General features: G+C 41.9%; 2 protein-coding genes across 5 annotated transcripts; both read right to left on the bottom strand.

Annotated features, from left to right (window-relative positions):
• Positions 1-1,146: 1,146 nt before the first annotated feature.
• LOC139461885 (uncharacterized) lies at positions 1,147-12,208 on the bottom strand. 4 transcript variants are annotated; one of them, XM_071243366.1, is made up of 7 exons: positions 12,133-12,182; positions 10,839-10,891; positions 7,194-7,304; positions 6,268-6,570; positions 3,969-4,046; positions 3,551-3,628; positions 1,147-2,043 (listed from the first exon to the last, which is right to left on the bottom strand). In XM_071243366.1, the coding sequence occupies exons 2-7, from the start codon at positions 10,888-10,890 to the stop codon at positions 1,964-1,966; spliced, it is 702 nt and encodes a 233-aa protein (XP_071099467.1). In that variant the 5' UTR covers position 10,891; positions 12,133-12,182; the 3' UTR covers positions 1,147-1,963. The 4 variants fall into 4 exon arrangements, with proteins under 4 accessions (XP_071099467.1, XP_071099469.1, XP_071099468.1 ...); XM_071243368.1 differs by lacking the exon at positions 10,839-10,891 and having other exon boundaries at positions 12,133-12,208; XM_071243367.1 differs by lacking the exon at positions 3,969-4,046.
• Positions 12,209-13,564: 1,356 nt separating this feature from the next.
• LOC139461884 (uncharacterized) lies at positions 13,565-19,794 on the bottom strand. The gene is made up of 4 exons (XM_071243365.1): positions 19,631-19,794; positions 18,145-18,462; positions 16,165-16,224; positions 13,565-13,921 (listed from the first exon to the last, which is right to left on the bottom strand). Exons 1-4 carry the CDS (start codon positions 19,698-19,700, stop codon positions 13,836-13,838), a joined length of 534 nt encoding a protein of 177 aa, XP_071099466.1. The 5' UTR covers positions 19,701-19,794; the 3' UTR covers positions 13,565-13,835.
• Between the last annotated feature and the right edge of the window lie 7,738 nt (positions 19,795-27,532).

Here is a 27,532-nt window from a genome sequence, read left to right as displayed (position 1 = left end):
TGTAACATCTCTTTACCAAACGTGATATAGGCATATTAATTATTTTCCACCAATACTTAACAACACGTTTAAATGCAAATATGTACATTGGGTATCTTCCGAATTCTCCTCTAACATCGTGATTTGCGGATGACTGCTTAACACATAAAAATCTCTTACAGGCAAACATTTGTACAACCTCTACTTCTTCGTAATTATGAACACCCCCAACTTCAGAGCCATACAGTAGAAATGGGCTGTTTTTGGAATCAAAGATTTTTAAAAAATTAATAGATCATGAGGTAATTGATTTGTCAGGTAGCACGAACTTATGACAACAAATATCAGCCGTCAAGAAGTGATCCGAATATAGGACAAGCATCTGAATCATGTATTAAAGTAAATAATAATGCAGTGTTGCAGGAACTTTGCAGGGATTTGGTAACTGAGAAAACGTTGGTGGTGGGGGAAAATGAGGTTAAACGTCCCCGAGGGCACTAAACCAAGAAGACTGTCCGAGAAAACGTTAGAGCAACATTAAAACCCCCATACAATTCAATGTTGTGGCAAGGTTATTTCCGTACTTTACTATGCTATCACTCATGCAGTGTTACTACACTGCCATCGTCGTCGTATGTTTTTGTTTGTTTGTTTGTTGTTTAACGCCGCACTCAGCAGTGCTCCAACTATATGACGGCGGTCTGCAAATTAATCGAGTCTGGACCAGACAATCCAGTGACTGACATCATGAGCATCTATCCACGCGATTGGGGTACGATGAAATGCATCAACCAAGTCAGCGAGCCTGACCTCCCGATCCCGTTAGTCGCCTCTTACGACAAGCATAGTCGCCTGTTACGGCAAGCATGGGTTGCTGAAGACCTATTCTACCCCGGATCTTCACGGGTCTGTCGTCGTATGTGATGTTAGCATTATATCCTCGGTAAATCATCCAAACACAGTACAGGAAACAAATACAGAATGGAAGACCACGGCCCACTTTTAGCGCTAAGATGATCGTAACTCCCATACTTTAATATAGGCTTACCATCGTTTTACTGCTAAGATCGCTTTGTGCAAGTGGGCCCAATCTCATAAAAATCAGATCTTAGTTCTCGCTACCGCTAAACTAAGATCTGAGGACATCCCATTACGGGTCACGTCAGACCGATTTTTCGTGAATTTTGGCCGACCAATGGAATGACTAACAAGAAGTCGACAATACCCAATCAGAAGGCAGCTTAAACGAGCCTTACGGCACGAGTTTCAAACTGGCGACTACGCTTCGAAACATATTTTGACATACACTCGATTAAAAAATTAAAAACTGAACAAAAGAACATTCTGGGAGGGCTAATCGATGGTCTATATTTTGTGAACACAGACATAGAGCCCATAACTGTCGTTCGGAATACCCTGTGGGTTTTTTTCGAGGTTGCACGATCAAACATCACATTCAAACTGTCACTTTCATGACTTGATAAGCAATGCTCTGATTGGTCAGATGAAAGGTCGTTCTGACATGACCCGTAATGGGATGTCCTCAGATCTTTGTTTCGCGGTACCGAGAACTAAGATCTGATTTCAATGAAATTGAAGTGGGCCCAGGTGATTATATGGCTGTGTCTCTTAGTGTGCCGGAAATATGTATCGAATCTCCTCGATTCTCGTGTACAAAGTCCCATGGCAAAGATTTAAGAGAGCAGACATTTACGTCACCATATCACTGGTGATTTTAGTGAGCTTGTCTCGATAGTGGCAGACTATTTTGATCCGTCACCTGAAAGATAACAATTTAGCTGACTAGTGTAATTAAATATCAATAAATTCTCACAAATGCATTTGGGTTTGTGGGCACTTCAAATCCAACATGCTGTACATTTGGGAATTCAGAGTAACTCTAACGTTCGTATGTGGACAGTGATTTGGTTCAACATTCAATCAACATCTACAAACTGTTGATACTTGGGCTGTTAGTCTGCGGTCATGCACAGAGTAGACGGTGAGATAAAGACAACGTGACCCAAATGCCAAATGCGTTGATGAAGCCGCTTCCGGATGTCACTGAAACAGAACGCGAGAGGAATGTTGTTTAGAGCCACAGCAATATTAAACCTATCGGTCATGGCGACATGGTGATACACGTAGAAAGTGTGTCACTGATTCATTTTGAGCAACTATGATTTTTATTAGGGATGAGATTATGGAGACTCGACGACATTATACCCAAGCGTGTACTGAAGTGGATGTCCCTCCACCGTTATTTGCATCAGGTCACACAATAACTTGGCCCTCTCACCTCACTTACGGCCCTTCTCTAGTTACAGGGACGGTCGGGTAGCCTCATGGTTAAAAGCGTTCATTCGTTACGTCGAGGACCCGGGTTCGATTCCCGATATGGGTACGATGTGTAAAGCCCATTTTTGTTGTCCCCCGCCGTGATATTGCTGGAATATTGCTAAACCCCGCGTAAAACCATACTCATGCACTCACTCACTCTTTAGTTACAACAACAAATAGTTGAAATGAAACAATTCATTTGATTCTTTAACAAAATCGCGTTTTACAATTCTAAGCAAAACATGAAAAGTGTTAACCTTTGCAAAAAAAACACAGGCTTCTGTGCGACCATCAATATATTGGAGTGAGTGAGTATGGTTTTACGCCGCTTTTAGCAATATTCCAGCAATACCACGGGGGACACCAGAAATGGGCTTCACACATGTACCCATGTCGGGAATCGAACCCGGGTCTTCGGCATGACGAGCATGACGAACAATCCAAACGCTCAGTCATGAGTGAGTGAGTTTGGTATACATTCGCTTAGAACAGCATTTAGGTCCTTTCACGTTTGACATTAATATTGGATTAAACCACAGGAAACTTTGGTGAAACCTAAGAGCACGGGTATTGTGCTGACAGACAATCAATCGAAGATCCAAGCAGCGGATCCTGTTACCGATCATCTTCCCGAAGCAAGGGAGTTAACTGACTATAAAAGTCCAGTTTCCACCCTTGCCGAACTAGGCTGGTATTATGGACTTACTTTTTGACTGGACTAACGAGTCTAGGCATAGTCCAATCAAAATCGCTCACCGAAATCAAAATCCGGTTCGTAAACTGTGGTGCAGATGTCAGTCAATTGCAGGATTTGCAAAGCATGGGCACCGCCAACTCGTTGTCAGCAGATATTTTCCAAATCTTTTCATGTTTTTAATGAAGGTGCTCACGTGATTTAATGCATTTCGCCATGTAAGACCCGTTTTATCACAATATAGATCTTGATTATCGATCAGATCGTCCTGACCGGGCGCCACCATTTTGTGTGAAGCAAACGCAAGTGATACGAGAGGTTGAATCTGATTGGTCAACAGGAGAGGCGTAGGAGGGACATAACTCGTAATAGCCACTGGCACTACTATCGAGCCCAGTCATTCCAGCCTAGTTCGGCAAGGGTGGAAACTGGACTTTTAAAGTCAGTTAACTCTCTTGCCTCATGAAGATGGTTATCGACGAGGGACGCAACTGCTTAGAATTTCGTGACCTATCTATAGACTCAGTATGTGAGTACCATCATCTTTCCTGGTTGATGTATCAGCTTCAAGGTCAGTACTGGTGGCTTCATGGAGGTTGGTGGTCGTCTCTGTAACTACAAACAACGACGTATAGGTAGAGGCAACATCCACCGTGACTGAAGTCAGCCAATAGTCCGTACTCGTGTTTGTCCTTACCATCGTCTATTGCTGGTGGCGTTTCTGTTGTATTGTAGTGTTCAACTGTTATACTGGATTCTGTGTACGCGGACGTCGACGGTTTAAATACTACAAAGTTCTTTAGGTACAGTTGCGTGTACTGATTTGTTTATTTTCATAGTGTGAAGTTATAGAGGATATTTCATGGTTATCAACGAGGGACGCAACTGCTTAGAATTTCGTGACGTGAACAAGATAAACAAATGTGACCTATCTATAGACTCAGTATGTGAGTACCATCATCTTTCCTGGTTGATGTATCAGCTTCAAGGTCAGCACTGGTGGCTTCATGGAGGTTGGTGGTGGTCTCTGTAACTACAAACAACGACGTATAGGTAGAGGCAACATCCACCGTGACTGAAGTCAGCCAATAGTCCGTACTCGTGTTTGTCCTTACCATCGTCTATTGCTGGTGGCGTTTCTGTTGTATTGTAGTGTTCAACTGTTATACTGGATTCTGTGTACGCGGACGTCGACGGTTTAAAATACTACAAAGTTCTGTAGGTACAGTTGTGTGTACTGATTTGTTTATTTTCATAGTGTGAAGTTATAGAGGATATTTCATGTTTCTCTCTTCGAGTGACGAGGGAAAGGAGATATGAGTGGAAACGCAAAAATATCTTCTTTCTCCTGTCACTCGATATTTCACGAGGCACATGGAACATCCTATTTTTTATATACTTTTTTTTGTGTAGTTTTCTACCGGATTTTTTAAATTTCAAATGTAAAATCTTGCAACGTAAATACTCCCTACCTTACGCACACGGACGTTTTTCCACCCGACTTTAGAAATAGTTACATGTTTGCAAAATATATAGAAATACAAACAAGTCTCCTAAAATATTTAGGGTCACGAAAATTCTTTATCACACATTTGGATATAATTATATAAAAAATCATCTTCGAAATATATTTTTGAAAGCTACGAGACCGCTGTTGGAAGCGAAGTAATACGCGCTGGTCAACCAAATTGGCGCTTTGGGAAACAAGAGTCTCGATTGAGTTAAATGAGAAATTTACAGTTTATAACAAACGTCAAGAAGTGATTTTAACTCCGTAAATTACCATCTGTCATTATGTTGCCTACTCAATAATGTGGAACTCATGTAAAAAGGAGGTCAACGGTTTGTGTACAGGCTACGATAAGGGAGACGCTTTGAGGTAGGTAACTCTTGAATGACAATAGTTCCGTCAAAGTGTTATGTTCAACTGCAGTGAAATATCAAGTGTTATGTTCACTGCAATGAAATATCAAGTGTTATGTTCACTGCAATGAAATATCAAGTGTTATGTTCACTGCAGTGAAATATCAAGTGTTATGTTCACTGCAGTGAAATATCAAGTGTTATGTTCACTGCAGTGAAATATCAAGTGTTATGTTCACTGCAGTGAAATATCAAGTGTGATGTTCACTGCAGTGGAAATATCACTTTTCTCAACTTCAGAAAACTCAGTCTTTCACACAGAAGTATATAATTAAAAAATCTCCTCAAACTTAAACCATCCTTGTTTGTAAATACGAACAATATACATGATTTGCGTGTTCTGTACGTACATAATATAACATTGTTTGTTGTTTAACGTAAAGAAATATTCCAGCTATATGACCATGGCCTGACTAGTTGGTTGGTTTGTTGTTTAACGCCGCACTCAGCAATATTCCAGCTATATCACGGCGGTCTGTAAATAATTGAGTCTGGACCAGACAATTCAGTGATTAATATCATGAGCATCGTTCCACGCAGTTGGGATCGATGACAGGCATCAACCATGTCAGCGAGCCTGACCACCCGATCCCGTCAGTAGCCTTTTACGACAAGCATAGTCTCCTTTTACGGCAAGCATGGGTTGCTGAAGACCTATTCTAACCCGGATCTTCAAGGGTCGCCTGACTGTAAATAAGCGAGTCTTGACCAGACATCCAGTGAGCGACACGGTAAACACCAAACCAGACATTTTATATGTGTATGAAGGTTTTGTATTGAACATATTTGCATGAATGACCGCTCCATAATATGAAGAAAGTTCATACTTTTAATATGGTAATACTATGGGCAGTAATAGAGTATGACAGTTTATTATTTAATTCATTTACAACAATGAATGTTCCGAAAGATGTAGGAAGTATATAATTTTAATATGGTAACGGCATGGCAGTTATAGCATATACATGATATTTTCTATTTAATTTTATTTAAATTCATGAATGTTTCACTAGATGCAAAAAGTACATGTCATCAGCCACACATTACATTATTCTTGAAAGCATAAATATTTGAAAGCTGCTTGAAAACTTCGTAACAGTATGGGCCCAAGAAAAGTGTAAAATCGATGGGGCACTCACTTCATATTAAATAATGCTCCATTCTTATTGTGTAGTGCGGCGTTAAAAAAAACAACCAACCAAGCAACCATCTTATCTCGTGGACTGACATGTTACCTTGAGAGTAATGACAATTTTTCGCTTGTCGGTTATTAGATAATTAAAGAAAGCAATGCTGCATGTTCTACCAGTCTATGTAGATTGCTTACGTACCTGCTGGGTCAACAAGAATCTCGCCCGTAGCGATATCTCCATGCTCCTCATTGTAAACGCATACGTACAGACCACTGCTCTTTGGTGTGAAGACCATGTAGAAAGTTTTATTCTGTGTCCCCCACGAGCCGTTTCCAAAACCATCTGGGCATTGTGAGGGAAACTTACAGAAGATCATCGATATATTCGAAGGTGGCCCTAGGATATTCATCGTGTCGCCAGGAGAAAACACCCTATCCAGTGTGCAGTTAATCTGCCATGTAGAATCCGGTAGTTGTCGCGTATGTAGTTGTAAACCTGCACCTGTAGAGGGAAACAATAGCTATTTAAAGCATAGGAGTTTTGTTTGTTGTTTAACGCCGCACTCAGCAATATTCCAGCTATATGACGGCGGTCTGGAAATAAACGAGTCTGGACCAGATAATCCAGTGATGGATATCATGAGCATCGATCCACGCATTTGGGACCAATCACATGCATCAACCAAGTCAGCGAGCCTGACCGCCCAATCCCGTTAGTCGCCTCTTACGACAAGCATAGTCGCCTTTTACGGCCAGCATGGGTTGCTAAAGACCTATTCTACCCCAGATCTTCACGGGTCATTTTTATTTACAGCATAGGATTTCTGTAATAGTTGTAGTAGTTCTTGCCGTAGAACCCCTGAGATGAAATATATTACCAGTATACAAGGACATTGCCCCATAAGCAATGGGTGAATGAATGAATGAATGAATGAATGAATGAATGAATGGATAGATGAATGGATGAATGAATGAATATGCACTACTCTGAACATTCCGCACTCTTGAATGTCCCGAAATTCACAAATCTTGAAATTAACCCCTATCCAGTAGATTTCAATGGAGCGATACGAAGCACTAATCTGCTATGACCTAGTTTGAATATTGCCCCCCTCAATCACCTACCTTCGGCCACGTCAACCACCACAGTTATAAAGAGCAGGCGCATGCCCATACATGCCAGCATTGCATGTCCTGGAGTGGGACGGGCGGGGCCTCCATGCTTTAACACTGTGTCTGTGCGAGAAGACACCATGTATTACACATCCATCAAAAGGGGACTAACACAGATGATATAAAATACCACAGTGTATGGGCTTCAATACAGGTGCCCAAAATACCCTTCTCCGGCTTTCCTAGAAAACAGAGCCTCTCGAGAAAGACGCATCACGTAACGGGTAATACTGTGTTGACTGAAAGGTGTGCTGGCGCTATCTTTAGCAAGTGAAAAACAGGTTTATTTGCCGAGTGATCACATGCTTAACTGTGACATTTGTTCTATAACATTTGTACATCCTGCATACCCGTGTGTGTTTGTTTGTTTGTTGTTAACGTCACTCTCAATGGTGCCCCAGCTATACGACGACGGCCTGTAAATATTCGGCCTGTAAATATGTGTCTGTTTATGTCAATCATAATTGCGAGTGGTTTGTTGGTTCTGCGCCTCAAACGAACTCCATACCAATTCCACTTCCAATGCATTGGCTAATACATTTGATAGTGTCGCCATAAGGTTGGCTGGTTTGTTGGTTGTTTAACGCTGCACTCAGCAATATTCAAGCTATATCAGGGCGGTCTGTAAATAATCGAGTCTGGACCAGACAATCAAATGATTGATATCATGAACATCGATCCACGCAATTGGGATCAATGACATGTATCAATCAAGTCAGCGAGCCTGACCACCCGATCCCGTTAGTCGCCTTTTACGGCAAGCATTGGTTGCTGAAGACCTATTCTACCCCGGAATCTTCACGGGTCCATTTTAATAGGTGTGCATCAATGTCTACTCACGCCTATTGAAAAGCACCCGGTGATGATCATGTTGATAAGAATTTCTACTCAGGTGATAGAGCGTAAATACAAATATGCACAGTCGTTTTGACTGCGAGAGTCGCTTTGAACTGAATCAATAGCATTGTACGTTTTGACGTGACCGATAGCCACATGTACTATGGTGATCACACACGTATGCCATGCTAGGTATGTCATAACAACAGGCTACCTTGAGTTAATCGGCAAATCAGAGAAAACTTGACATAATACAATCGCATTGCATGCTTACTTCAAGTCTCTGTTTATCAATCATTACAAACACATCGATGACGTCAATCTATTGTTTAAAAACAATATCTATTATTTGTTTAAATGAAAAAGAAATATCCATTATTTTTTTAATGAAAACATTGTTCATCAGGGGCGGTATTCATAAAAATTCTTCGAATGCTAAAGAGGTCTTAAGTCTGAGAAAATTCTATGAAATACGAATAGTTACTCTTAAATCTAAGAATGTTTTAAAGTCATATTCATAAAAACTTTCAACACTAAGAATACTCAAGAGGACGCTTAGTTACTTACAAATTTTCTTTAGTATCCAATATGGCGGCAGCTGGGGCACCCCAGCCGCATCAGCTGAGAACTTTCAGGCCAAGAAAAAACATTTTCAGTGTGTATTCAGACACAGAACTTATCCAGCGGTTTCGTCTTGACAGTGTAGGTACATGTATATATTTTGTGACGAATTTAATCAGGGATAGGCTTACCTCCTTTACACAAAGAAACAATGCTGTCACCCCGGAGATGGAAATAGCTGTCATGCTGCATTATCTTGCAATTGGGAAAATGCAACTATGTAATGCCGACGATCTTGCGAATCATTAGTGTTGAGACAGTTGGGGAAAAAAAGAAAGTCTTGTCGTTAAGACAAATTTCTTTACTTTGAGTCATGTTCTAAAGTAAATCGTGAATGTAGAGTGTGAAACTGAGTGAAATCTACCAACTAACTAACTGAATAAATAAATATGCACATATTTAAACATGTTTAATGTATAGCATACACTTTCACCGATTTTGAAACTCAAAGCCAGGTTTATGCGAGGTAGGAAAACACATTTATACAGGAATCGTAAAAGGTATTGAGCCAAAAGTGTTGTGGAGAGAACTCTTGGTGCTTGTGGTCTTCTCAGTTATCGGTACATAGGATAGGTCCAAGGTGAAGGTCAGCTACCATCAATAACGCGGATTTCTCCCGTTGGAATCGATTGCGGCCTGACATCTCCTGCACATGGAAGAGACGAGTATGCGACGTCTGGGGTTGTGGTTGACGTCGGCGTAGCCGTCTATCCAATTCATCCCACATGTGCTCTATCGGGTTCAAATCCGTGGATCTGGAGGGCCAGGGGAGAACATCAACGTTGTTGTAGACAGGCTCGACCAGGGGTCGAGCGTTGTCCTGCTGGAATACACCGTTGCTGTTGGCTGCAAATAGGAGGACGTGTGGTAGGAGAATATGGTTGAGCCGTAAGATTGCCATGGGTATGGACCAAACCTGTCCTGTCATGATGAGAGATATCCGCCCACAACATAACGCTACCCCCACCAAACCTGTCCACTTCCCGTATGCAGTTTCCGGCGTAACGTTCTCCCCGACGACTGTAGACCCTTGCTCTTCCATCCCCCCGACGGAGGAGAAATCTTGATTCGTCGCTGAAGCAGACATCTCTCCATCGCAGTTGAGGCCATACCCTGTGTTGACGACACCAATGCAGTCGTAGCGATATTGGGCGGTGTTGGTTACTCTTGGTCGTCCCGACCTTGGCCGATCACGTGTTGGCCCATAGCCCTGTGATGGTGCTAGGCGCTACATTAAAAACCCTGGCTGATCGGGATTCCACTGCATGCAAGCGGCCTATGACGTTGTTTCTTTGCACTTCTCTTATTCTTGGCATGTTGTTGAACTGTCACTGTTCGATTGACGCAGATGCCAGACAATCAAAAACCCTGCACTTTAAAATACCGTTCACATATAACATATGATACCGGCATGTATATTGCTGCTGCACGTGCAGTGAGTGTAGCTCCATGGCTCCTTTGATAATGCACTGGATGCGTTTTTCCGAATCGTACGTGTTTCCCGACTAATGGTTTGTCCTTGTTGTGATCATTTTGATCCGGGATATTTGTCACTCACTCACCCACTCACTCATTTTGCGTCCCCTGGTCTGCTAATTTTGCTTTTATGGTCGAAAATATCCGTACTTAGTTTCTTTTTTTGAAGAGTATATATATATATATATTCCATATATAAAAAAGAACCCATATCTATAACTATGTTTTTTTAAATATGTATGGTTGTATGATTATTAATCATGTTATGAAGAACAGCCTCAGTGGTCTAATGGTAAAGCGTCCGCCCGGAGTGCGGAAGGTCCGGAGTTCGATCCCCAGCCGCGTCATACCAAAAGACGTTAAAAGATGGTACTTGTTGTTACCCTGTCTGGCGCTCGGCATTAAGAGGCTACAACAAGGACTGGTCGGATCGGAGTCTGAGAGGGGTATTTCATGTAAAACTGCGGCATTGTATCTCAGTGAGCTAGCACTATAAATCGACATCAGCCCGGACTAGTACAAGCAGCCACACACACACATACTGACATATAAGTGCAATAATCTTGGACGCGACGTTAAACCCCATTTCAACTTACCTCACCTTGACCTCTGTTGCTTTTCACATATTAAGCCTTGACTAAGTTATTAGCAATGTCTCCTCACCTGCACCGGCTGCTGTGGTGGATGTCAGATCAGTGCTGAAGCTTGACGTCATTCTGTAATAGCCAAATCGCTCTTCAGGTCGCTCAGATTATTCTAAGATTAGGTGACCTACTTAAGCACTGATCGACGCAGTAGTGTATTCTTTGTATTGGTTATATAAGATAGTAACAATAAGTTTAACTAATGAATTACACTGTAGCGGTGATATTATCGTCATCACATTCCGACGGTTCTAAAGTCCCAAACACACTACTTAATTATTAATTATTAATTTTCCGGACAAACAAAATGAGAGTTCTGTAACGTTCGTCTGATTCGAATTTTAGGACAGATTCCTTTTAGTCACGTGACGCATCATGATTAAAATAAGCCGCCTCCAAAGTTAAAGAGCTATAATATTAAAAATACAAAAGCACACGATTTACTCTAGCTGCAGATGGAAATTCGATTCAAAGTTCTAAACACAACTAGACAATTATGTAAAAATTGCCAGTTCCTATACTTTTCTAGGGATCTTGATCAATATCTGATTTGTTTGCGTGTCATCGAACCCCACGGTGTGGATCGTTGCTCATGATATCGATCACAGGTTGTCGCCATATAGCACAATATTGTTGAGTACGGCACCAAAACTAAAAAGAGACATATTCTATCCGTTTGGGGTGATTTTTTGTGGCATTAATTCAGCCCAAACAGCCGCAAGGGACACGTTCTAAAATATACCGAACATGTTTGTTCTACAAAAATTTGTAAACGTAAGATCCCGGCTATTATGCCAGAAATATCAGCCTGTAAATAATCCAGATTCCCAGTGATCGATATCATGACCATCGTCCGATACAGTTCCGAATACTCACACTTCTCACGAGCCAAAATAATGGTGAAAAACATCTCAAAATACAAATCCAGTCTTTTAAGGCGCCGCACTTCATTGTACAGAGATGCATCCCTCACGCAATGATTTTTTCACCCTGTTTCTAGGTTTGTCAGTACTATACCTCTGCTCGTGGGTTTCACCAAAGTGGGACAGGCACACAATCTGCATCACTCTGGGCTTTCCTCACAGATCAAGCTGACACACCATGATATAATTGAAGCATTGTTCAAAACCCAACTCTAACACGCACTGGAACGACGGACGACACATATTATCTGCATTCACTCACCCGCCAGAAGATTTCAGTAAGTTCACTGAGGCCTGGGGTCAGGTACTCGCCATTAACAGTGTAAAGGTACTTTGGAATATGATCAACCTATTCATTGAGAGATTTTACAGAATGACAGAAGTACCTACTTGTAAAGGGATAATCCTTTTTGATCCAATTGGATCAGTTGCTTGACACAAAAATGAGCTGCGCATTAAAATAGATGTACTTGACCTGTATAAACACAGACAAGATAAGTGTTGTCGTTTCTGGAATACCATGCTGTCATAAACGTTTCAAAGGCTTTCAGCGTAGAGTGGGAACTTTGTACACGAACAACTACTTTACAATCTGTGACAAGAAGGTGTAAATTGAAACTGTTTTCAAGAAAATTTACAACAACGAAAATATATTAATCATTGTACTGGCAATCTATTGACACTTCGAGTGCAGTGAACGTAATCAATAAATGTGACTCAACTGACCCTATTGTGTTGCAAAACAAATATATTTCTGAAACGTTGTCCTTTACTTCTGGCCCGTGAATATCCGGGGTAGAATAGGTCTTCAGCAACCAATGCTTGCCGTAAAAGGCGACTATACTTGTCGTGAAAGGCGACAAACGGGATCGGGTGGTCAGACCCGCTGACTTGGTTTAAGCATGTCATCGATCCCAATTGCGTGGATCGATGCACATGATGTCAATCACTGGATACTTGGTGTCATCACTGATTTTCGCAGCTATTTTGCCCTTCACACCAAATGGAATCTGTTTTGGTAGATAGTATAGACTGGTTATTCGCTTGCATTGACAATTTATGTATACTACAAACGTTCGTCGGATCCTCTGGAAATCATATAATATCCACACCACAGAATAATCCGCCGAAACAGACTTTCAATGTTAAGGATTTATATAGGAAACAACTTCAAATAATAAGTACAATATGATCAATGCAAGTTTCAATGTAAAGGATATATACAAGACACACCTTCAAATAATTAATACAATATGATCAATGCGACTTTCAATTAAAATGATATATACAAGAAACACCTTCAAATAATTAGTACAATATGATCAATGCAACTTTCAATTAAAAGGATATATACAAGAAACACCTTCAAATAATATAGTACAATATGATCAATGCAACTTTCAATGTAAAGGACATATACAAGAAACACCTTCAAATAATTAGTACAATATGATCAATGCAACTTTCATATAAAGGATATATACAAGACACACCTTCAAATAATTAGTACAAAGTGCTAAGGATGGTTTATATTTGTCACACTACATATTTGGGGACGTCTTCAACATGGTGAGTAATATGACATTCATTTGTAACGTTGTTTAGTTCCAATACACCAAGTCTTCCCCAATCTCATCCTTGTACAGTAAACTACGGTTAAAACGAACACGAACACGCATGTTATCAGGGAAAGAGATATCCCAAATATAACATTTGTTACATTTGACCACTTTCTAAATGGCATTATGTATTCATAGCTTTCGGCCATGGGAGCCGTGCCAATTTACACTTGTCAGAGGGGTACTCAAAGTACTCAAAGACTACCAGTTGTCGGACTTTCATTTTTGTGGAAGCCTCGGTGGCTGAGTGGGTTAGATCGCTGAGTTTGTGTGCTGGTGATAGGTGCCTCGCTCTGGCAAGTGTAGGTTCGAATCCCGGTCGGGACTCAACCCCCCAAAAGTACGAGAATCTGTACTTTACTAAGAAAGTGTTATCCAAAATATAACGTGTTACATTTGACCACTTTCTAAATGGCATTGTGTATTCCGGGCACCTTGTAGTAAAGATGTTTCATTCTATATCCTGTGCCCACCTCAGCGGTTGTGTGAGGTATTAACGTGAATGATATACACAAGGAACACCTTCACATATACAGATCCGGCTTGAATACCACAGCTTCCTGCAAGTGAAAAAATGCAATTAGAATTGTTCTTGTCAGATACTTAGATAAGCTTAACATTTTTATGATTATGGAAAATGTTTTGTCGCTTTAAATTGATAATTCTAAGAAAACATATAAAAGTTGCATTTTTCATGCTGTTCGTTCACACACTTGTGCATAATGTGACGATGTTCATGATCGAATAGGGGGCACGGGTGGCCCAGTCGTCTAAGGCGCCGCGATTCGCTGTGCAGAGTTGCGTCCCTTGGGCACGCCAGAAACCTATGATTTTGGGTTTGAATCCCGGTTCACCCCGATTATGTTTCTAGGTTTGTCAGCACCATACCCGTGCTCGTGGGTTTCACCGAAGTGGTAAACGTCTGAGCTTCGGGCTTTCCTCCCACATGAAGCTGAAACGCCATGATATAACTGGAATACTGTTAAAAGCGGCGTTAAACCCAACTCACTCACTCATGATCGAATAAAACACCGCAGATCATTCAAGGCAGAATTGCTCACAGAAAGCTCCTGTGTGTTCTGCCCTGTTTGGGCGTTTGCATGCATCATGCTTACGTGAGTTAATACTTACCGCTAGGAATGTACTTCTTATGTTGGGAATAGAGTGAGTGAGTATTGTTTACGCCGCTTTTTGCAATTCCAGCAATATCACGGCGGGGGACAACAGAAATGGGCTTCACACATTGTACCCATGTGAGGAATCGAACACGGGTCATCGGTGTGATCATGATGATCGAACGCTTTAACCACTTGGCTACCCGACCACCCCGTTGGGAATAGAAGCAAGGCCTTCAACGTGATGAGACAATGCTAAAGAATTAGGTCTTTGTATGGAAATCCTCTGACTGTCTTCTATCGCCACTACGCATACAAGTAAGATGCCTTCTTAGTCTCTAAGGACAAATTCTGGTAGCTATTTGTGGGTTCGAATGTCATCGGCTTATTCCGATTACGATCCTTGCCTGCCAGCACCATAATATGATCGTAGGTGTCACCATAGTGATAGAAGATTCACTTTGGGGTTTCAACTTATTTTTATTCTCCAGTTTTGCGTGTATGTTGGTTCTTTTCACAGGCGTGGTGTCTGTGGGTCTCAACTTGACCCGATATCCCCTCCTGAATGCCACGCAAACTAAACCATGCAACGATTTGTTTGTTTTTTAACGCCGCACTCAGCAATATTCCAGCTATATGACGGAGGTGTGTAAATAATCATGTTTGGACCAGACAATCCAGTGACTGACATCATGAGCATCGATCCACGCAATTAGGATACGATGACGTGCATCAACCAAGACAGCGAGCCTGAGCACCCGATCACGTTAGTCGCCACTTACGACAAGCATAGTCGCATTTTCGGACAGGAAGGGCCGACACTTTGTCCCCCAGTAGGAGGGGTCGACACTTTATCCCCCGGCCGGATGGGCCGACACTTTATCACCCGGCAGGCTGGGCCGACACTTTATCCCCCGGCAGGAAGGGCCGACAATTTATCCCCCAGTAGGAAGGGATGATACTTTATCCCCCGACAGGAAGGGCTGATACTTTATCCCCCGGTAGGAAGGGCCGACACTTTGTCCCCCGGCAGGAAGGGCTGATACTTCATCCCCCGAAAGGAAGGGATGACACTTTATCCCCCGACAGAAAGGGCCGACACTTTATCCCCCGACAGGAAGGGCTGATACTTTATCCCCCGACAGGAAGGGCTGATACTTTATCCCCCGACAGGAAGGGCCGACACTTTATCCCCCGACAGGAAGGGCTGACACTTTATCCCCCGGCAGGAAGGGCTGACACTTTATCCCCCGACAGGAAGGGCCGACACTTTATCCCCCGTCAGGAAGGGCTGATACTTTATCTCCCGGTAGGAAGAGCCGACACTTTATCCCCCGACAGGAAGGGCCGACACTTTATCCCCCGTTAGGAAGGGCCGACACTTTATCCCCTGACAGGAAGGGCTGACACTTTATCCCCCGGCAGGAAGGGCTGACACTTTATCCCCCGACAGGAAGGGCCGACACTTTATCCCCCGGTAGGAAGGGCTGACACTTTATCCCCCGACAGGAAGGGCCGATACTTTATCCTCCGGCAGGAAGGGCCGACACTTTATCCCCTGGCAGGAAGGGCCGACATTTTATCCCAATATCTGTCATACACCCCTCAGCCACCCATAGGCAGACAGCTGCTAATAATTGTATTTCATGATAGGAAAACAAGTACTAGTTTCTGTACTAGTTGCTAACCAGTTGCTGTAGTGGATGTCAAACCAGCGCTAGAATCCGTGGTGAGGCTTGACGTCCCTTCTGTAATAGCCAAAAACGCTAATAAGGCGGAGACAAATGCTCAGATTAATCTAAAGATTAAGTGACCCAATTAAGCACTGTTCAACAATTACTGTATTTTTTGTATTGGTACTATAAGGAAGTAACAGTAAATATATATATTTACTTACGAATTACACTGTGGCGGTGATATTATCAAATTCCGACGTTTCTAAAGTTCTAAAAACATCCACTGCTGTAAATTATTGATTTCAACAAAGCAAATAATAAATGATGATGAGTGTTCTGCTTGTCTGATTCGAATTGTAGAACAGATTCATTTTAGTCACGTGACACACCGTGATAAAATATGCTGCCTTCAAAATTAAAGAGCTCAAATATTAACATTACGAAAGCCCAGTATTTACTTTTGCTGCAGATGGAAATTCGATTCAAAGTTTTTATCTCAACTAAACAAATATGTAAAAAATGGGCAGTTCCTATACTGTTCTTGGGATCCTTACCAATACGACGCAACATAAATATAAATAATTATCTTCCCTGGGTCCCGTTCCACAAAGCGATCGTAACTACAATCAATCTTAGAGACTTACGTCGATTATAAAATCGTCTTAGCTAAAGTTTACGCCCGTTCCACAAAGCTATCTTAGGGCGATTGTAACTTTACAAGTTCTTAAGTAGCCGATCTTAACAAAGATCGGAATCTTCAGCCATGAAGATACGAAAGTTTCCCTAAGAGTGGCCTCCCTTGGTCATGTTTAGCAGACGACGCATTGTCGAAATATGGCTGAATCGCAGACCTCTGTCGGCGGCAAACACGTTCGTCGCAGCAATTTTTCAGCAAGCGAGATCGCTGTCCTTGTTGATGAGGTGGCTGTTCACCACACGACACTGATTCCTCATTCAGCTCTACCGTCACCAATAAGCTGAAAGGCAGCATATGGGAGGACATCGCTAACAAGTAAGTGAGCTGTGGACTGTCAGAATGTTATCTGATATAATAATAAGTCAACATACGCCATCTTTGTTGTTATGGTACAATATTTAAGATCGATTTTAGCGATCCTAAGTTGGTCCAGAGCAACTTAGCATTTTGATCTTAACTTACAACTCTATTAGTTAAGATTGCTTTGTGGAACGGGCGGCCGATCGTAACAAAAATTTAAGATCGCGTACTTAGTGAGTTACAATCAACTTAGCCCTAAGATCGCTTTGTGGAACGGGACCCAGGACTCTCATCCGTTTTACCCCACGGGGACTCCATTAACGTATATGCTTTTCGTACAACACGATGTGATGGATCGGGAGTCAAGGGTGACTTGATTGCGTGTCATCGTACCCCGACGGTGTGGATAATTGCTCATAATATCAATCATGGGTTGTCGTCATTTGGCGAAATATTGTTGAGTACGGCGATAAACAACAAACATACAAACTCCATCCTTCAAATAATGCATCTGTTTTGTTTTAGCATCATTTCAGCCATGACAACAGCAAGGTTGGTTGGTTGGTTGGTTTGATGGTTACCGCCGCACTCAGCAATATTCCAGCTATATCACGGCGGTCTGTAAATAATCGAGACTGGGCCAGACAATCCAGTGATCATGAGCATCAATCCACGCAACTGGGACCAATGACATGCATCAACCAAGTCAGCGAGCCTGACCACCCGATCCCGTTAGTCGCCGTTTACGACAAGCATAGTCGCCTTTTACGGCAAGCATGGGTTGCTGAAGACCTATTCTACCCCGGATCTTCACGGGTCGACAACAGCAAGGGACACGTACAAGAGGTTTCATACATTCATACATTATATCAACGAGGGGAGCCATGACTTCGGCTGGAAGGGCCGACACTTTATCCCCATGTCTGCCACGCCCACACCAACCACCGGAGTTTCTTCTTAATGTATTTCATGATAGGAATATATGTATCACGTACCGGTGGCGTTAGACACTATAAGCAAGCCTGTGGCACTGATCTCATTGAGCTGACACGTCCAAGTTCCGTTGTGTTCCATTGTCGTTCTGTTAACACCCAAAACGAATGTTGATTTGAGTTTGTAGTAAAGGTAGTAATAGTCATCAGAGACAAGACATGGTTTGGATGGATCACAGTGAAACACGCTATATCCCGACGGTGCCCTTATCGTTATCAAATCCTTCTCGCTGAAAGGTCTGTCTGACGTACAGTTGATCCTGGACGGTTGTCCTAGCTCAACCTGCTTGTCCGTGTGGAGGTGTAAAGCGACTGTTGTTCCTGTGATATAAAGATGAATTACTCGAGAGTGAGTGAGTTGGGTTTAACGCCGCTTTTAACAGTATTCCAATTATATCACGGCGTGTCAGCTTAATGTGGGAGTAAAGCCGAAAGTGATGCAAGTCTCAGACGTTTACCACTTCGGTTAAACCCACGAGCACAGGTATGGTGCAGACAAGTCTAGAAACATAATCGGGGCAAACCGGGATTCGAACCCATAATCATAGGTTTCTGACGTGTCCAAGGGACGCAACTCTGCACAGCGAATCGCGGCCGCTTAGACGACTGGGCCACCCGTGCTCCAAGATAAATTACTAACGCTACAGATATAATTGCACTGATATTGCACAGTGTGGGTGAGTGTTGATGCATAGTATCAGGGTTACAATAACAGCATATACACCTTGGTCGTGCACCGAGCATTGTCTTATATACACATAAAACGAGTGTACCATATAAAGTAAGGAAACATTCCGGGGACATCGACACCAGACAGCACTGTCAGTAACATCACACACACCTTGGCCGTGCACCGAGCATTGTCTTATATACACATCAAACGAGTGTACCATATAAAGTAAGGAAACATTCCGGGGGCATCGACACCAGACAACACTGTCAGTAACATCACACACACCTTGGCCTTGCACCGAGCATTGACTTATATACACATAAAACGAGTGTACCATATAAAGTAAGGAAACATTCCGGGGACATCGACACCAGACAGCACTGTCAGTAACCACATACACACCTTGGCCGTGCACCGAGCATTGGTTACATAAACTATCCGGCAAACGAAAGTATACACTCGGAAATTGGGTTTGACCGAGCAGTTACAAATGGTATCAAAACGTTACAAGGCTGAAAATAGTCGCCGAAACACAACACACTTGTCAAACATACAACTGAGATACCCGTATCACAATAGAATATCAATTTCTGATTTTTCTTTCATTTTAACTACCATCAAACATGGGTCACAGTGCATACTTTCTTGTGCGCTGGAGTTTACATATACATAATGAGAACATCTACAGTGTTTATACATACCCTAGATATCGACCCACGGCTCCATCGTCAGTGACAACAGACGCCTCTTCAGCCAACATCCAAACAGCGTGTGACATTCATTCAACTAATGATAATATCTAATGTGTTTACGTACCTGGGCTATCGACACACGGCAGTAACATCGTCAGTAACAACAGACGCACCATCACCCAACATCCAAACATTCTGTGACATGGATCAACCTAAAGTTAAAGATAAGACGCCTCGAATGGACCCACAATATTTAAGAGCTCCAGATCAGACACACATGTCTTGAGATATTGCCCGACAATGGTTGCTGTGGTCTGCAATTTTGCAACATACACCTGAACCAGAAAATGCTTGAAGTCATACAGTATATCATTCAAGTCATACAAACATACATAAAGAAGAGACCTTTGTGTTCAACAATCTGTTTTCAGTTCTACACGAACAAGTGCTTTGAGAAGGTGTCCATTGAAAGTTTGTTTTGTAATCTCACAAAGAAAATGCATTCGGGTACATCGGGTACAAAAGTATATCGGGTACATACACAGACGTGAGTGAACAGGGGGTGGGGGGGGGGGGGGGTGGCGGGGGGGGGGGGGGGGGGGGGGTGGGATACACATACTAGGATGCACTCATTAGGGGCGGTCGGGTAGCCTACTGGTTAAAGCGTTCGCTCCTCACGCTGAAGACCCGGGTTCGATTCCCGACATGGGTACAATGTGTAAAGCCCATTTCTGGTGTCCCCCACCGTGATATTGCTAGAATATTGCTAAAAGGGGCGTAAAACCATACTCACTCACTCACTCGTGAACAGGGACAACCATGCAATACTTAAGCTCAATGGTTTAACGTTCGTTTGTATAACAGGAGAACGCTTGATTTCAAAAGTGTTGGCGCCATATTCTCCATGTCACTTTTGATAAGAATAACGGTATTGACGTTTCGATGAGTTTTATAATTCTGTTTCGTTACAACCTGGGTTCAAAGAAAACTACGTTACATATGAAATCTTTTGTCGGGGTTTGCCTCACGTTTGTGACGAAATTCCAAATTTTTGTGTGAGGTTGATCTTGCTGTTGACCCTTGTGGAATAACACTTAGGAAACTAGCGTCGTAAACCCATATGTTCGACAAGGGAGTGTCGATGTGTCGATATTAAACATATATATGATGAATCTAGCTTTCGTCTAAAAATTAACCTTTATTGGTGATACTAAGATCAATATATACCAAATGTATTTATCTCTGAAAAAGTGTAAAACTAAAACGTTAGACTCGGGCTATTCTCCAAAACTACACAAAGAAAAAGGTTAAGCACACCGCTATTTCTGAATCATGACAAATGGCAAAAATCATGGCATGGGATGACTGACCACAGGAGCTGGGCGATACCAATGTCATCGGATAGAACAAACATTTGACAACAAATAAAGAACAAATATATTGGTGAGTTTTGATTAATATTTACTGACAAAAACATCATGGTAACACAGGTACCGTTTTTGACCTTAGACAATACCTAAATAAAGTATGGAGCTGCAGGACTAAGTAAACGAGTTACGTTTGATGTGTTTGATGTGAAAATGTTCCTTAAAGTCTCTTCTTTCTGACACGTGAAACAGATCAGTAGCGGGTATAGCCGCCACGTGCCCGGATGATGCATCCCACCCTACGTCTCATGCCTCCAGTCAGACGTTGGATCTGTTGATGGGTCAACAACAACCACTCCTGATGCAATGCTGCTTCCAATTGGCGTAAATCTTGTACAGGATGATCTCGTGCCTGTATGCGCACCCCCTGAATATCCCATGTTCAAGGGGGTTCAAATCTGGGCTCATTAGAGCAAGGTTATAGTTATTGCATTGGCCCTCATGTTATCCACGACTGCATGCGAACGATTAGGCCTGGCATTGCCATACATGTTCTGATGTCGAGTAGCAAGAGGGTGGTTGTCAAAATGAGGAAAGACGACTGGTCTCAAAACGTCCCAGGTGTACTGAGCCCCTGTAAAGTTGCCCCTTATGGTGACCAAATCCAACCTGCAATCATGAGAGATACATCCTCAAACCATTACCGAGCCCCCGCCGTATGCAAGAGTCGGTTTGATGTTCCTGGGGGTGTAGGCCGTGTTCCGGTGCCTCCAAACTCTCGTTCTTCCATCAGTGACGTGGAGCAGAAAGCGACTTTCGTCTGACCAATGGATCCGTCTCAAAATTCTCAGATTTCACTTCTGTCGAGCAATATACCATGGTAAACGAGCAGCTTTGTGGTGATCTCCCAACAAGGAACCCTTTATTACTAGTCTAGCCCTTAGTCCTGACGGATCTGGTGCTGATACGACGATAGGACAACCACAGCTGTTTTAGACGAGTACTTGTTAAAAAGGGTTCCCGGCGTATGAGAGGAAAAAGGTCCCTGTCTTCGCTATGTGTCGTCACAGGAGGTCTTCCGGTTCTGGGACGGTCCTGTACATCACAGGTCTGAGCATGTTTCTCCACTAAAAGGCTTACGATAGTGTGATGATACACCAAATTCCGACCAATGGTATTACAAGACATTCCTGCGTTATGCATGCCGATTATAAGCCATCTTGTGGCGTTTGATAATCGCCTTCGTGCCATGGTCACACAATGTCATGGAATAACTGTTTAAAATCTAGCTTAAGAAAGCAATTTTAACGTTTGGATATACTGTTTTTAGAGATACTCAAGGGTAGCATGCTGCACGGGCATATTATGCATGGCACGTGAGCTTTCCTCACGCATGACTTATTACATCATCTCGAGAAAACATAATTCTTCCCGTAATTATATCTTTCATGACTGTTAAAAGTATTGGGACCAAACAATAATGAAATATATATTAGGATGTGCTTAATCTTTGTGTATATATCGATCTGTAAATCGAATACGGTATACCCTTTTGATGCTGGTTTAAAAGGAAACAAACAAGAAATTGTTATTAAATGGCGATGTATTTTATACGGGGATCATCGTTGTTTTTTATACCTTATAAGTTTTGTATAAGTTTCCAGTATTTCGGCGAGTAGAACTTTATATTAAACAAATAGTCCATTTTAGGTCAGATCGCTTCTCATTCGTCACCACTCGCCCCTGTGTATGCGACCGCCTCCGTGGTATAGTGGTAGAGCGTCCGACCGGAGAGGGGAAGGTCCGGGGTTCGATCCCCAGCCGCGTCATACCAAAAGACGTTAAAAGATGTTACTTGTTGTAACCCTGTCTGGCGCTCGGCATTAAGGGGCTAAAACAAGGACTGGTCGGCTCAGAGTCAGTATACTGTGTCTGAGTAGGGTATTCATGTTAAACTGCGGCATGGTATCTCTGTGTGCTAGCACTATAAATCGGCATCAGTCCGGACTAGTACAAGCACACACACACACACACACACGTACATGCACATCGCTATATAAGTGCAGTAATCTTGGACGCGACGTTAAACCCCATTTCACCTCACCTGTGTATGCATCCATTGTGGCTTCGAATCCCAGATTTATTCTAGTTATCAGCACCATAATCACCCTGGGCTTGCCCCCCACATCGAGCTGACACGCCATGACCCAGAAATAATGTTCAAAGTTGACAGGCAACTATTAACTCACTGGAACGACGTACGAGATAATATCATGTTAATTTGAGCCCCGTAATTATCAGCTAGATATAAGATACTCGCCATTCACAGTCATATTTGGAACATGACCAACCTATCCGCAATTTAGTTGACCGTTTCATGTAAGAGGGACTTTACAGATTGATAAAAGTACCTACTTACAAAAGGTGGTGATGGTGAAATGGGGTTTAACGTCGCGTCCAAGATTATTGCACTTATATAGCGACGTGCATGTACGTGTGTGTGTGTTTGTGTGGCTGCTTTTAACGTCTTTTGGTATGACGCGGCTGGGGATCGAACCACTTACAAAAGGAAAATCTTTACAATTTCCTATGACACAACTTGGTGGTCATGAAGTTTTGGTTTAGTTGCTTGGTTACACAACACATGAGCTGGATATTAAAATAGCTGACCTGAATAAATCCTGACAAGCATTACGTGTTCTCTTTCCTTGAATACAGTGCAGTTATAAACTGTTTCAAAAAAATATTGCACGAGTGAGTGAGTGAGTTTGTTTGTTTTATGCATCTTTTATAACGGCAGGTGACAACAAATTGGCTTCAGGTGAGTGAGTGAGTGAGTGAGTTGGGTTTAACGCTGCTTTTAACAGTATCCCAGTTGTATTGCGGCAATTGGCTTTAAATGTGTTTCCTGCAGCCATACTGCAATAGTTTAATTGTTGTTGTGTTCGTTGTAATTGCTGCATTCTGATTAGCTGAACTGCTCACGTGTTATTGCATTTATTTCCCATTGAATGTAAAAAATAAGCCACGCCCACCGAGGCGGACTACATTTATTACTTCGGAATGTTGGTGAATCCCAATATTACAGTCGCGGGAATCCCCTTTCTGCTCAAGTGTATCGTTATGCACAGGACATTTAGCGAAGTTCATGTATATTCACTGTCCAAAACGACCCCTTGAAACCTAAGGCCGACAAGGAATGTAGGCTCGCTCGCCTGTTTTTTAATCCGTTCGCCTGAGTTCTTCAAGTTTCATGTCTTCGGGTTTCATTCATAACCCACATTTGTCCGCCTAAGTCCTCCCATTCTGTGACAACAAATCTTTGAATCTGGCGGTAACTGAATTTGTCACTTGAAAAAGACCCCTTCTCCCTGAATATACTACTAAAAAAAAGAAACGCAAAACGGATATTTTGGGCCGTAAAAGCAAAATTAGCGTACCAAAAGGTGCCAAATGAAGAGTAAACCTCTTGTGTACCTGTGTTATATTTTTGTATTTGACGTTTACACGACATACAGCTTTTCCAGGGGACGAAAGGTCGGTCTCATGACCGCGAAATTGACGTTCATAAGTGAATGAACGACACAATTTGACGTTCATACTTTTTTCACGAGACCGTGTTCTTGAAAAGACGTAAACACTAACGGACTACTTCCACATTCCTGGGGAAACCCCTGGGAATTCCCTTGCACGAAAACATAAACTACTCAACATATGATAGGTATATTATACACTACTCACCATATGATAGGTATAGTATACACTACTTAACATATGATAGGTATATTATACACTACTCACCATATGATAGGTATATTATACACTACTCAACATATGATAGGTATATTATACACTACTCAACATATGATAGGTATATTATACACTGCTCAACATTTGGTAGGTATATTATACACTACTCAACATATGATAGGTATATTATACACTGCTCAACATTTGGTAGGTATATTATACACTACTCAACATATGATAGGTATATTATACACTACTCAACATATGATAGGTATATTATACACTACTCAACATTTGGTAGGTATATTATACACTACTCAACATATGATAGGTATATTATACACTACTCAACATATGATAGGTATATTATACACTACTCAACATTTGGTAGGTATATTATACACTACTCAACATATGATAGGTATATTATACACTGCTCAACATTTGGTAGGTATATTATACACTATTCAACATTTGGTAGGTATATTATACACTACTCAACATATGATAGGTATATTATACACTACTCAACATTTGGTAGGTATATTATACACTGCTCAACATTTGGTAGGTATATTATACACTATTCAACATTTGGTAGGTATATTATACACTACTCAACATATGATAGGTATATTATACACTACTCAACATATGATAGGTATATTATACACTGCTCAACATTTGGTAGGTATATTATACACTATTCAACATATGATAGGTATATTATACACTTCTCAACATATGATAGGTATATTATACACTGCTCAACGTATGATAGGTATATTATACACTACTCAACATATGATATGTATATTATACACTTCTCAACATATGATAGGTATATTATACACTACTCAAAATATGATAGGTATGTTATACACTTTTCAACATATGATAGGTATATTATACACTACTCAACATATTATAGGTATATTATTCACTGCTCAACGTATGATAGGTATATTATACACAGCTCAACATATGATAGGTATATTATACACTAATCAACATAATTATGCTTTATTACTAGTCTAGCCCTTAGTCCTGACGGTTCTGGTGCTGATACAACGATTGGACAACCACAGCTGTTTTAGACGAGTACTTGTTAAAAAGGGTTCCCGGCGTATGAGAGGAAAAAGGTCCCTGTCTTCGCTATGTGTCGTCACAGGAGGTCTTCCGGTTCTGGGACGGTCCTGTACATCACAGGTCTGAGCATGTTTCTCCACTTAAAGGCTTACGATAGTTTGATGATACACCAAATTCCGACCAATGGCATTACAAGACATTCCTGCGTTATGCATGCCGATTATCAGCCATCTTGTGGCGTTTGATAATCGCCTTCGTGCCATGGTCACACAATGTCATGGAATAACTGTTTAAAATCTAGCTTAAGAAAGCAATTTTAACGTTTGGATATACTGTTTTTAGAGATACTCAAGGGTAGCATGCTGCACGGGCATATTATGCATGGCACGTGAGCTTTCCTCCTTATTACATCATCTCGAGAAAACATAATTCTTCCCGTAATTATATCTTTCATGACGGTTAAAAGTATTGGGACCAAACAATAATGAAATATATATTAGGATGTGCTTAATCTTTGTGTATATATCGATCTGTAAATAATATAACCTGAACCAGACTACCATGTGGTCAATATCATGAGCATCATTCTATGCAGTTTAATGTTAGATGAAAAAAATCCTAACTTTTCTTCAGAGTCAAAATGGTATGAGGAATCGATTTCAAAAATGATATTTAGCTAGATTTATAGTTTATGCAAGAAATCAACAAACAAAACCTCTCGTCCACTCGCCTACGGTGCCGCACTTCGTTGTGCCGGGCGGTGGGGCAGCCTAGTGGTTAAAGCGTTCGCTCCTCACGCCAAAGATCCGGGTTCGATTCCCGACATGGGTACAATGTGTGAAGCCCAAATCTGGTGTCCCCCGCCTTTATATTGCTGGAATATTGCCATACTCAATAAATCACTTACTCACTTACGCACGTCAGAAACCTATGATTGTGGGTTCGAATCCCGGTTCACCCCGATTATGTTTCTAGGTTTGTCAGCACCATACCCGTGCTCGTAGGTTTCACCGAAGTGGTAAACGTCTGGGACCTGCATCACTTCGGGCCTTCCTCCCACATGAAGCTGACACAATAAGCTGATTTACAATCTTCGAAGCCAATCTTTACAATCTTTCAACTCTTATCTCACCAAAATTATATTCTAATAACAGACTCCCATTTCTATTTTTGAGACTGCCCAGGGCGCTTATTACGTCGAACATAGTCGCGTATTACGTCGAATACGGTATACCCTTTTGATGCTGGTTTAAAAGGAAACAAACAAGAAATTGTTATTAAATGGCGATGTATTTTATACGGGGATCATTTGTTGTTTTTTATACCTTATAAGTTTTGTATAAGTTTCCAGTATTTCGTCGAGTAGAACTTTATATTAAACAAATAGTCCATTTTAGGTCAGATCGCTTCTCATTCGTCACCACTCGCCCCTGTGTATACGACCGCCTCCGTGGTATAGTGGTAGAGCGTCCGACCGGAGAGGGGAAGGTCCGGGGTTCGATCCCCAGCCGCGTCATACCAAAAGACGTTAAAAGATGTTACTTGTTGTAACCCTGTCTGGCGCTCGGCATTAAGGGGCTAAAACAAGGACTGGTCGGCTCAGAGTCAGTATACTGTGTCTGAGTAGGGTATTCATGTTAAACTGCGGCATGGTATCTCTGTGTGCTAGCACTATAAATCGGCATCAGTCCGGACTAGTACAAGCACACACACACACACACACACACACACACACACACACACACACACACACACACACACACACGTACATGCACATCGCTATATAAGTGCAGTAATCTTGGACGCGACGTTAAACCCCA

This window comes from Haliotis cracherodii, unplaced genomic scaffold (assembly GCF_022045235.1).
Source record: "Haliotis cracherodii isolate W230 unplaced genomic scaffold, xgHalCrac1.p SCAF_15, whole genome shotgun sequence".
NCBI classification, from domain to species: domain Eukaryota; kingdom Metazoa; phylum Mollusca; class Gastropoda; order Lepetellida; family Haliotidae; genus Haliotis; species Haliotis cracherodii.
The sequence above is the reverse complement of the archived record's forward strand: the minus strand, read 5'-3'. Positions and strand labels throughout refer to the sequence as shown.